Source organism: Megascapheus bottae, chromosome 3 (assembly GCF_031878675.1).
Source record: "Megascapheus bottae isolate mThoBot1 chromosome 3, mThoBot2.hap1, whole genome shotgun sequence".
In the NCBI taxonomy this organism is placed as follows: Eukaryota; Metazoa; Chordata; class Mammalia; order Rodentia; family Geomyidae; genus Megascapheus; species Megascapheus bottae.
The window spans coordinates 75372879-75386191 of NC_143511.1; the positions used below are offsets into that span (position 1 = coordinate 75372879).

General features: G+C 41.2%; 1 protein-coding gene across 1 annotated transcript in view; it reads left to right on the forward strand.

Moving 5' to 3' along the window:
- The window catches only part of Pappa (pappalysin 1), a 220134-nt gene that overhangs the window by 125101 nt on the left and 81720 nt on the right, over positions 1–13313 (forward strand). The window contains exon 10 of the mRNA XM_090330506.1: positions 3548–3741. Coding sequence (XP_090186632.1) covers positions 3548–3741 — 194 coding nt within the window. The remainder of the gene's footprint in view (positions 1–3547; positions 3742–13313) is intronic.

Genomic DNA, 13313 nt, shown 5'->3' on the forward strand with positions numbered 1-13313 from the left:
AAGATTCTACCCCAACCTTGTCCTGACACTACCAGTTAAGACATTACCAGTGCCTTGCCTCCAAAAAAGCTATTATTTGGATAGGCAGATTGCACATGTTTTTAGTCTTTTGTTGTTGGTGGTGCTTGGATGAATTATGTGGCACAAAGCTTGTTGTGGTTGGACTCAGCCCTAAACAAATAGCTAAATATGATTAAAATATGATTCTTTTCATAGTCTTTCAAAAATAGTAAACTATAGTAATCTTTGGACTAAGAGAGTTTCTTAATGCCAATCACTGGCCCCTGAGCTGGAAATAGAAGCAGATGCTCATTTCTCAAAAGCTTATAAACAAGAAGAGAGATAAGCAAATTCACACATTCTTTTGGAAGGTAGCTCATTTCACAAGAACATGGATTCAAATTAAGTCCAATTAAACCAACTCCATCTCCCATGTCCAGCAAGTCTCACCCCTTTATCTGCAGGTTGCCTGATTGGGTTCCTCAATGAGCTTGACATTTGGTGACTGTGAGAGCTCTTCAGGAATGTTGGTGTCTGGTATTTCACCATTAGGCTCCAGCTGGATGAAAACTGAAAATTAAAGTCGACAAGGGGCTGCCTTAAGTGTATCTGACCACTGACACAAAGTCCATATGTTTCAAGTTCCGGGAGCTTAGCTCATTTCTTCCAAAAGAAAAGGAGCTTTTCTGGCTTATGGAAACTCAATTGAGGAGGACAGACTTTGTCAATGCTGCCCCCCCTACATCAAACATCCTGCCTGGATAGAATAGACTTGGGGTGAATCTGAAAGGAGGAATTCCCTCAGGCTAGTGAGAAATGGGGTTAGATGGAAAGATCAAACTGCCCAATCAGTCCCCCCACTTGGTCTCTCAGCTCCTTTTCCTTCATCCTAAAATAAAGCCTGAAGATTTTCAAAGTCCATATCACAAAAATGTACCTATCAGATACTCTGAAAGTCATTATTCACTTGTTGAAGCCAACCTCTGGTGATCCATACCCATAATTCTAGCTTCTCAGGGATCTGAGATCTGAGGATCTATGATCTACAGCTAAGGCCAGGCAGGAAAGTCCGTGAGACTCTTATCTTCAGCCTTGAATGAAAAAGCTAGCAGACAGCACATAGGCCCTGAGTTCAAAGTCGCATTATTGTTACACACACACACACACACACACATACACACACACACACACACCCCTCACCCTGTAGAGCATATTATCAAGTCCATCTACCTGCTACATGAAAGGCATGGTAGTAGTATGATAGACCTTGTTAATGACTTCAGATGCTTCACTGCAATCTGCTCAGTATCCAGCATGTAGCTTTTAGAGAATGCCCAATAAGCTAACTGGATGACAAAAAGAAGGCAAATCTCATTGTTCTCTCGCTACTGTCTTTGTTTTTCCTAGGCCACACATTTGTATTCCATTCCTTACTTTGGGCTCTTCAGTGTCTGGGGTAGAGGGAATAGGGAAGGAGAGAGGACCCCACCCTATCCCCAGATGAAGGCTAGCAGATGGGTCTGTGGGGCTCCCAGGACACTAGTGACAAGAGAAACTGAATAGCATAGTCCAAGGATATTATTTATTTATTTATTTTAGACTTCAACATCTCTTTAGAAAGCTGGATACAAAGACCACCAATGTCCTATGTATCTTTATTAATTAAATTATTATTTTTTTATTTTTTATTGTCAGGGTAATGTATAGTTACATTTGCCAGGTAGTAGGTGCATTACTTCTCACACATTGTTACCCCTTCTCACATTTTTGTTCCCATTTTCCTCTCCCCACCCCTTCCCAATCATCTTATTTTCCCCTCTTCCCTTTCCTATTTCAAATAAACAAATAAACATATATATATATATAATATACCAAGTAACAAAGTAAGACACAGTAACAATATGAGATTAACCAAAGGGCAAAAAAAAAGAGAGAGAGAAGAGAAATAACACAGTACATTAAGAACAACAATCACGCAAGATAAAGCGCTTGTTTCCATATACTAGACTTCCTTTCATTTAGTCTCATCCTATATGACCTCATGTACCTAGGTCAAGGATGATATTTTTAAAAGAGACTCACAATAGCTGTGTCAGCAGAATTTGGAGAAGAAAGGAAACCTGCTTCCTCTCTCTCTCTCTCTCTCTCTCTCTCTCTCTCTCTCTCTCTCTCTCTCTCTCACTCTCTCTTTCTCTCTTTCTCTTTCTCTCTCACTCTCTTTTCCTTCTTTTTGTATATTCTTTTCCCTTTCAACTTTATTTTTGTCTAGCTTCCTATCATCCACCTGCCCATCTATCTACTTGTGCCCTTGTGTTCCTACCATGTCCGTCTTTCCCTCTCTACATTCTCATTATTCTCAGGCTCTGCTGTTCACAAGCAGATTAATTACCATATTCAATGTAATTAAAAAAGAAATTGGCCAAATTGCATGAGTTTACTTGTAGTCACCATTTTTTGTATTCAGAGTTCTCTTTGCAGAAGAAATGAGTCATTTTAGAGGATAGATTTTATATAATCATTATATATGACCCCTCCTTATTTGTCTTCACTACATAGGAGGAAGAGGAGAAACATGGAACCAAAGCCAGGCAACCCACTGATTTTAGGCTTCAGAGCTTGTATTTTCTCGACTATGTATGCAGTGTGTAGAGAAGTTCTTGCTTCTAAGCATAATAAGCTGGCCTCTTCTAACTCTTGTACCAATTCTTTCTGTGTCCTGGGAGCAGATACCACCCCATCTTCAGCTTTCAGTTCTGTTTTACATATAATGCAGAAAGGAACTGACATTGTACAAGTCATATCACATAATCATGACAGCAATGCTGGATGAATTACCTATCTGATTCCTTTATTTGTTTTGATGAGGAAAATGGAAATTGAGGGAGATTCAACTTCTGGATGGAGTCAAGATTTAAATCTGGCTTTGCCTGAGGTCAAACTCTTTCTCTTTGAAATCCTTTTGACTGGCTTTTAGAAAGTGAAGTCTGAGTTTATGTCTGGTCACTCTTGGAGTGGACCTGAGTTATTAGATATCTAATAAGGCCAAAATAACTGTCAAAATTCTGTGATCTTTCCATGCTTAAACTGGCCAGCATTCTAGTGGTCAGAGGAGAGAGCTCCAGATCTCACTGCTATTCTTCAAGAACTGAAGTAGAGTGAGTTTATTGATTCTGCTTCTTTTCATAGGATTTCACTTATATAAATGGTTTACAGAAATAAACAAGGTATTTTGGAGCTTGGAAGATACTCAACAATCTGTGACCCCTAAACCAATGACTCCTTTATCAGATCTTCAAGCATCCTAGAAATTCACCTCATGTTTAAACTGAAACTCTCATGGTTCTGTTCTAGAAATACCCATGCTGTTACCTATGGCAAGATTTCCCTTTGCTCTTAAGGCTGAAGAGAATTTTACTGTGACTAATGAATGAATGATAACCTAAATGGAGTTTATGACTTTGGGTGGCTTCCCACCTCTACTGCTGATGGTTGAGACAAATGAACAAGTACTTACCTTCCTTTCTCCTTGTATGCCCATCTCTTATAGATGAGCCCAGCCGGTGCTATTTCCACGATGGAGATGGGGTATGTGAAGAGTTCGAGCAAAAGACAAGCATTAAGGACTGTGGTGTCTACACACCCCATGGCTTCCTGGATCAGTGGGCATCCAATGCTTCAGTATCCCATCAAGACCAGCAGTGCCCGGGCTGGGTTGTCATTGGACAGCCAGCAGCATCCCAGGTAAGTTCCCATTGGCATGCACCTCCTGAAGATGCTCTTAATCTCTTCTGTACTTGCCAAAATGCCCACCTTACAGATACAATTCCATTGGTTGTGGCCACATGAGTATATCCTTTCTTTAACCAGTCCTGGAGTTCGAAGTCAGGGCCTGAGCACTGTCCTTGGGCTTTCCTCAAGATTAGTGCCCTACCACCAGAGCCTCAGCACCACTTCTGGCTTTTTTTCTATATATGTGGTACTGAGTCTTAAGCATCTCTAGGAAATGGATGCTACTATTGATTTTGGAATTCCTAGACATTCCATGTGATCAGGGAAGTGATGCCTAAACTATCCTCTTAGTGCTACTGGTTTGTTTGTAGCCCGTGTGTGTGTGTGTGTGTGTGTGTGTGTGTGTGTGTGTGTGTGTGTGTGTCTGTGTGTGTCTGTGTGTGTGTCTGTGTGTGTGTGTGTGTGTTTATAGTAAAAAATATCAGATACTTTCTGAGCACCTAGAGGCTGTTCTTGAAGACAAGGGACAGAAACAAGTGGCAGTCAACTTAATCATAAAGAATGGATAGAGTACTGAGGGAAGCAAGAGAACAAACAGATAAAGAGGTTGAAATTGGGTCTTCATGCATGCTAGGCAAGTACTCTACCACTAGTCCAAACTCCTGGCCCCACGTGAGCATAGCTTTAGCTAACATGTAATATCAGTGCCTCTTAGATTCCATTTGGAAAGAATTAGAAATGCAGTGGCCTAAGTGAAGGAATACCAGTGAAACAGAAGTAATTAGTATCCTCTCTTATCCTTCCCTACTGCAATTCCTTGTAGGGAAGAACTCTACTCTAACTAGACCATTGGAATTCAGTGGGGCCTAATGACAAATCCATTTGGGAAATTCTCACTTTTAAGGATTGTCTTGCTACAGTAGGAGTGTAGTTCTATCATCAGTCCATTGTATGGCCTTGTGTTAGTCTTCCTACCTTCCTGGGCCCTTTGTTTCTTCTCATCTTTGAAATGGGGAGTAGTTGAGCTTGATGATCTCCAAAGATCTTTACAACTCTAAGAAACTATGACTCATTCCTCAGTCCCCCAATGGACTGTTTATGTGCTACATTTTTTCCCACAGGGGATTGACAGCTTAGTTGAGGTAGTGAGAGCTTTGGGGCCACCAGAGCTTGTGTGATACTGGGATGGCTATGATGTCCTCAAGAACTCCCTTTCCAATTATCTTGGTGAACAAACCACTTAACTTCTTTGGAAACTCATATGTCCTAGAGAACTGACTCAATGGTCTTGGTTGTCCAGCAGTAATTTCCAGATACTTCACTCAAATTTCTTTTCTTTTCTTTATTGCCAGTCCTGGGGCCTGAATTTAGTGCCTGACTACTGTCGTTGGGCATTCTCAAGGCTAGAGCTCACCCACTTGAACCACACCACCACTTCCAGCTTTTCCTATGTATGTGGTGCCAAGGAGTCAAACCCAGGGCTTCGTGCATTCTTTGCAAGCACTCTTACCACTAGGCCACATTCCCGCCCTCTCTAATTTCTTGGTGAAAGAGAAGTATGCCCTTCTATTGGGCCAAATAAAGATTCCCTGGGTAAAGTACAAGATAGAAACACATCATTGACTCCTTTTTTTGCATTTGTTTGATCATTATGTTATCATTTTGCTTATTTTTTACTTACACTTATTCTTTATTTACATTTGTGTGTAAATGCCCCGAGGAGGGTAGAAACAAATGGGAATGTGGCACCCCTTATCACACTCAATGGGATAACCAATGCATGAAGGAAGGAATGGTTAGGATTCACCTTTTCCACATGCCTCACCTCTACACTTGGTGATCCTGCCTGTGTGATTGCACCTTCACCATGAACTCTTTATCTGTCTGTCCTCTTGCTTTCCTCAATACCCTATCCATTTTTGTGAACAAGTTTGGGTGCCATTTGTCTCTGTCCCTTGTCTTCAACAACAGACTCTACGTGCTCAGAAAATGTCTGATTTTTTTGACTGTAAACACACACACACACACACACACACACACACACACACGCACGCACGCACGCATGCACGCACGCACACACGGGCTATATACAAACAAGTAGCACTAAGAAGATAGTTCAGATATCACTTCCCTGATCCCATGGAATGTCGACGAATTCCAAAATCAATAGTATCATCCATTCCTAGAGATGCTTAAAAATATCACTCACTCCAACATGAGAATTATTAATGCATTTGGAACCCCACATTCAAAAAATGTTTAGGTAGCAGCTGTGCCTTAAAATCACTCAGAGCTTATTGTTACTGATGTGAGCAAAGGAAAGAAAGAATTTTCCAGTCTTAGCATTTGAAAAGAGGCTTCGTGGGGGCAATTATTCCACTGTTGTAAGGAGAGGGCTGTCAGGAATTATGGGTGATTATCTCTTCCTAAACAAAAATCCAATTTAAAAAAATCATTATAAATACTAGCTCTTCGATCTACAAAGAGGAGATGGGGAAACAAAATCATCCCTATTGAATTATTCATTATAACCAATTTTATTTTAATGAAATCGACTAGGTTCCATTACTCGGGGTTTGGACATAGTCTTTGTTGCAAGGAGACTTTAGCAGTAACTAAATTTACCATAATGAGATCAGCTCACTGGAGAATACAGGGTCAAGGGAGCGGATATGAGTACAGGCTAGGTGTGGGTCCAGGCAAGCAGAGGGTGGCCTGGGAGGTGCAGAACAGCAGTCTTTTGAATTCCTTCTGTGAAAGCAAATGTTTAAAAGTCATGAGTGGGTGTACTTACCCCCCCATCATGCATACATGGATAGACAGGGACACGCATGTATACAGAGGCATGCACACATGCATTTCCAAAGCAGCACAAATCCTGCATAATTCAGGAGAAAGGCTACTCCTAAAGTGGAAGGATTGCTTCCTTTCAACAATGGAGAGGAAAGAGGTGTGACTCCGCCATTCATTATATCGTTCATTATATTGATTAAAGGGGACTGGTAGTTAATTTTCACCCTGTCAGGATTTTCAGTGAAGATAGTGAGGTTGTTGTTGGTATGGGAAAGGGCTGGGAGGTTCTTAGAAGTTGACCTTACGAACAAAATTGGAAGGTGCACTATGTGCCTGCATCTTACTCTGAATTCCTCTCTCGTTCTCATGTCTCTCCCTTCCTTCTTTTGGATCTCTCCCTCTCCTCCTCTTCTTCCCTTCTCTCTCACATACACATACAAATTCAGTCATGAGTAGGTCCTCATAGGAGCTCAGAATCAGAGGACAACCAAAATAAACACAGGAAGGAGAACAGGGCAGAGGAACAAGCAGGTATCAAGGTGTTTTTGAACCCAGGCTACTCCCACTTCTGCACACACTGACATTAGTCCATGGGCCCGCTGACACTTTTTATACTTGAGGGGTGGTGAGCCATAGCATCTCATTTACCCAAATTTCTGCCTTTGCTTGAGGCTGTGAAAATGATACGTGCAAGTACTTGTTGGAGCTATGTGCTCACCACTATGAGGGAGCCTGTAAAAGAAATCAACCAAGTATGAAAACATACCTCCTGACCTTGTCAAAGTGTAAGAACATAGGTGTGAGAATTTCATCCAGATGCACAGCCTTATCAGATCAAGTCTTGAGGCTCTCATGACTGCTGCAAATGAGCAACATTCTTAGTATCATGGGTTCTAGAATACTTATTAAAACTTCAGTTTGGGTATTGCATGATTTTCAGTTCCTTTCACCCATTGTTCTTGAACCAGTTCTCAAATTTGGGTAGACTCAATCTAATCCTGAATGTTGAATTTCCTATCTGAATATTATCAGAAGTATCAAGATTTCCTGGTGGAGCAAATTGGTTTGAACATCTTATAATAAGAGACATTCTTTGGATAGTTTGGCCAAGCACCTTCCTGGCAATGCTGCAGTCAAAACGTTCCTGAGACAGAACCAAAAAAAAAGAATTGAACAGAATGAATCATGTTTATCTCCCTTCTGGGAGCCTCAGAAATGGTTTGGTTTAAGTGCTTGCAAAGATCTTGTCTTATTCTTATTTTGTCTCCATGTTTTACATTGTTCTAATGCTTTAGATCAAAGGCTGCCAAAATGTGATGCAGATATTTCTTCCTTTTGCTATCATCCCTAATATTTTTTTTTACCAAAGCTGATTTCCTCCTGGCTCTCCTGCCAACAGGCAGAGGTGGAAGACTCAAGACAATCAGTAATTCATAGTACTTCTCCTAGGTAATATAGTTCTTTAGTCAAACAACCATTTAAGTAAAACTTCTAAGGGTAAACTTTAGACTTTCCCTTTCTTGGACAATAGTTTGAGGACAAAAGTAGAGAACAACTTTTCTGAAGAATGAGGTCTATCATTAGAATAGAGTACTGTGATATAGCAAGCTTCCATCATGGAGCATTCAGGCTAATCCTACAGAGATTCCCACTTAGAAAGCAGACAGAAAAGCCCTGTGAACCTGTTCTTTGATGCGACCATAATACTATCTCTGGTGTTATAAAGATGTATGTAATACGTGCCTGTAATCCTAGATACTCAGGAGACATAGTCAGGAAAATCCTAAGTTTGAAACTCACACTGACCAAAGGTAGGGTCAGGTTCTATCTCACACTTGTTTTTTTAATGTTGGATGGAGATGTAGCATAAGGCCCAGAGCCTGAATTTTTATCCCCTGCATGATAAAAAGATCTATTAATTCATTTACTCATTAAATTAAAGTATATTTGAGTCTTGCACTAAGAAATATGAAAGAGAGATTGGGGGATAATGTGGTTTATTGGAAATCAGGGAGAACTGGCTTTTCTTTCACTTCTGAGTGAGTTGCTCCTCTGAGACCATCACGGTGCTCCTTTCAAAATGGGAATGCTAATATCTACCTAGTACATCACCTGGAGGTGGTAAATAGCTGCAGGGTGCTATACTTGCTAAGTAGTACAAACATCACTGCGTTCTTCACCCAGACCTGACCACGTTTAGCCACACAGCAGAGTTCAGTCATCGTGTTGGTGGGTAGACCAGAGTTCCATCAGTAACTGATGTATATTCAGAACTGTAGTAGGCACTTTGAGAAGCTCTAAAGAATCCCTGATCCTTTTGCTGCCCTCAAAGCACTTCTAGTTTCCTCAACAGGGTTTGTCCAGCTGAAATGGTAGCAAACCATCCAAGAGCATGAGATCCAGAGGGATTTTCCCTGCAGAAGAAAATACACTGCAATCAACTTACTCAGCCTGCAGGGATATAAGCCAATGTGGGGTGAATGGAAAAGTCCTTTACCCATTTTCTGAAGAGCCCAAATAGATTATAAAAATAACATTTACCAAGTTCCTCTGGGCTCAGCACCAAATTCCTTGAATCTTACTAAAGCTACTACAGGAACAGTAATTTATGTTCTCACTTTACAGATGAGGACACTGAGACTCAGGCAGAAGAGGGACTTGCTTTGGGGCTCATGGCTAGAGGGGGCCGAACCACATTGTTTCTTTTTTTTCATATATTTTTATTGTAATTAATAGAAGGGTTACATGATATTCACCAGATAGAAGGTGCATTACTTCACATACATTGATACTCTTTCTCATGTCTTGGTCTCCATTGTTTCTAATAGAAGCCCAACTGCAGGGAAAAGGAGCTCACACCATGACTGTTACTGTGCGAAGAGTAGGACAGTAGACTCCTCCCTCCCCATCTCAAATAAACTCCACTGTTGCACTGTTGCTTTCCATTTTTCTTTTTTTGGTGCCATTATTGGGGCTCTGTGTTCCTTAGCTTTTTTTTACTCAAGGCAAGATCTCTAGCACTTGAGCTACAACTCTTGACTTTCCTTTCTGGCATGACTTTGAACTGTGATCCTCAAACCTCAGGTTCTTGAGTAGCTAAGACTGCAGACATGAGCTACTGACACTTAATTCGAATCATGTCCATTCTTTTAGCTGAGCCTCGACATATTCAGAAAATATTCCAAATGTGTATAGTCTACGGGAACATAGAAGAAACATAGAAAGTGGTTAAAGTTGCACCCCGTACATATAAAACAGATTTCTTAGGTTCTGGAATGTGTGTTTAATTGTTTCTGGAGTATGAGAGTGGGGGGAGGGACAGAGGATAAGGGGAGAAGCACAAATAGGATAATTGTAGATTGAAGGAGAAACTATGCAATTTATGGTTTGTCTCAAACCATACGCAGGAAACCTTGAGAAGCCAGCAAAAGAGAATCACAAGATGTGTACATTCTTTCATGGCCACCAACTCTGAGCCAGGAGAGCCAAGGTTATTGCTTTGTGACCTTCTCATCCTTGCTCTAGGATCAGGGGCCTCGATACCCTCAGGCTGTCTGGACATAAGGTGTGTCAGTTAGCTTTCTCCTTGCTGTGAAAGAATATCTGGCCTAGGCAGGGAAGATTTATTTTGGCTTATGGTTTTGGAGGGTTCAGCCTATGGTTGCTTGGGAAGAATATCCTGGTGTCTGGAGCATGTGGACAGGAAGCAGAGACAATGAGACAGGGAGGGATCAGAGACAAGATACCCCAGTGCTCTGTCCTGGGTGGTCCAGTTTTCTCCATCTATGCCCCACCTCCCAACTAAGTCCACTATCTGGAACTTAGGCTCCTAACTAAAACATGAGCCTGTGCAAGAAATTTCATATCCAAGATGTAAGACACGGACGGGCAAACAATCTTTCCACATGCTCTTACAGTGCAGTGCAGGAAGGGGAGACATTTTCTGTGGAAATGTGGACATGATATCTGAGGAATAATTCCAAGGATAAACTAGGGGATAGGACAGGGCAGGTACCTTGAAGATAGAGAGGAAGACAGATGTGGAGTTAGAGATCAAGAGAATGGCACTGCCAAAAGGGTGGTGAGAAACAGAGTAAAAGTCAAGGGATGTTGTGAGCTTAAAAAATCACTGAAAGACATCCTGCAGATGATTGGAATTTAGACTTTGTTCTGGGGAGTACAGATAAGTTTTCCAAAGTTTTAAAATAACAGACTAGCATGGTCACATGCTATGGTATGAGGAAGAAGAGTAACATCTATTGAATTCCTCCTGCATGCCAGGGAGATGCTGAGGATTCAAAGCACATAATTTTCCCCTCTATTTCATAACAATCTTACAGAGAAGTCTTTCTCTTCTTCTCTCACAAGGGAGACACAGAGTCTCGGAGAGATGAACTGCCTTCTCTTATGAAACCTTTCGTTCCAATTCCGTCTCTTCTCACACCTGGCTGCTGACAGGTGTGAGAACTTAACTTGGAAAGTTTGCATTTAGACGTAATTACTCAATACTATGTAGATAATATTTGCAAAGAGCACAGGGAAATCTTGACCTCAACACTCAGTGCTGAGGTTTGTGTTCCAAGGTCTGCCTGTCCCTTCCTACCTCCCTCTGCCTTTACCAAAAACAAAAAAAGAAAGAAAGAAAACATTCAACTCTTCTCATTAGTGATGTAGGGTAGCGGCTGCCAGTGGTAGGGAAGGAAGAGAGGCGAAGGGAACACACTGAAATGTAGTAGATTCCAAGCAGTTTTCCCAAATGCCCTGGGGATGTGCTTTGTCCTGGTGGTTTCTGAATGGTTTGTCAACGGCACATGTGCAAGCCATCTAAGGAAACAGAACAGAAAATACCACAGTCAGATACAGTCTGTCCCATTGATGTGGGGCACTCGAAGTCACTTCTGAGAAGAGAGAAGCAGAGCTCTCGGGAGCTAGCTGCTGTTACCATCTCAAAACTTGTCACGACAGGTATGAGTCGTGAGGGTGCTTAAATCGAAGTACTTGTGCAGGGACGAGGCCTCTATCCACATCTCTTCCTGACTCTCTCTTCACTGTGCCTTCCACTCATCCACTCCTTCAGTAGTTAATCAAGCCCGACAAATGAATCCAGGAAGAGGAGGGGGAGAATAAAGCCATAAACTTTGATACATATCCTAAAAAAAAAATTAAGAAACCCAGGAGAAGGGGTAGGATTGGCAAAGATGAAGGAGAATGATGGAAGAGGTGATGGACCAAGGGGCATTTTATTTGTAAACTACTTTATTGACTGGCAACTCCTTTGTTTAATGATGTAAAAATAAGAAAACTATGTTTTAAAAAAGAAAATCCAGATATTGTAAATGGCCCTAGTATGCAGTCTAAACACTAGCAATGGGAAAGCTTTGTAAAACAAACAACATTAAATGAGGATTGGTATCGGATCCACCTGTCTTCCATCTCTGAGGTTCACCATTCACAGTAGCTCTATAGTATTGGACAAATCAGGTCTCTTAATATACTCCCTATCTGTGAGAGATGTGATGGCATTTATGATGCTAGCACTTGTCAAAAAGTTGCCTCAGAAATTTATTTGTCCTCCTAATGGCATATTTTTTTACAGAAACACACTGCATTTCTGAGAAGATTTGGCAACTGAAGGATGGGTACCATTAGAAACAACATATGATTTTTTTTTTAGAAGAATGGTCTTCTGGGCCCATAAATATAAGGGGAGAGAGACTTCCAGAGATATTTGGTCTTACTTTATTTAATTAAAGTTTGATTCTTTTATTAAACTTACCTTGAACCTCTCCAGTTCCTGCTCTGTTATCAAATGATTCTAGCCTTCAGATTCAAAATCAGTCAGTTGTTTCTGTGTACATACTCTAGCATCACTTCCGGTTAGGAGATGAGGTTGAGATGAGTTATGCAGTCACTGTTCCCAAGCGGGGTATCCTGAACCATGTAAGAAAGGGAACAATCACATGGTGTCCCCTACTAAGACAAGATAAGTGTTGGCGAAAGGCTGCATGATGTATTGATAACCTTAGAGGCATGTGCTTTGAAGAGGTAGGGCCTTGAGGGAGTGGAGATTTATCCATGCAATTCTTCTTTTCCTTTGGGCATTTGGGAAAAATAAACACTATAATATGTATGACCACATTGTGATTGTTGCAAAAGGAACATAACCTTTGAACCAGAAAGACCTAGTGTGTTTTTCCTTGTCATTTGTTTGGCACCTGGCAAAGGACTTCATTGTGTGTGTGTGTGTGTGTGTGTGTGTGTGTGTGTGTGTGTGTGTGTGTATTAGCATACATTAGTTAAGCAAGGAGAGACTGGTTATGACATTTCCGCTCATGTATACAATGCAACCGAACCAGTCTCACCCCCTGAATCATTTTCTTTCTTATCCTAACACAATGTCAGCTGGCCTCACTTTTATTTTCATACATACAGACAAACTATTTCAACCATATTTACCTTCATTCACATGACTTCACAGTTTTTAGAGCCTCGGTTTTCCTCGTCTTTACAGAGGATAGGCCAAGTTTGTCATGCAGATTTAAGGAGCTAACATACCAATTGTACATACAGCATACTCCTGCTTCTGACTAGCCATCTAACTCATGCCAGTTCATAGCCCTGCTAAACTACATTCTAGCTGAATAAACTGAGTTGTTAAGAATTGAAAGCACTGGAGGGTAGACTTAGCACTAGCATGGATATGGCAAAAAACATATTCACTGATTGGGGAAGGGACCAGATGCAGCAAGCAGTGAGAGCCTGGCTTGAAGAGGGAGTCTTGTGTGTCTCAT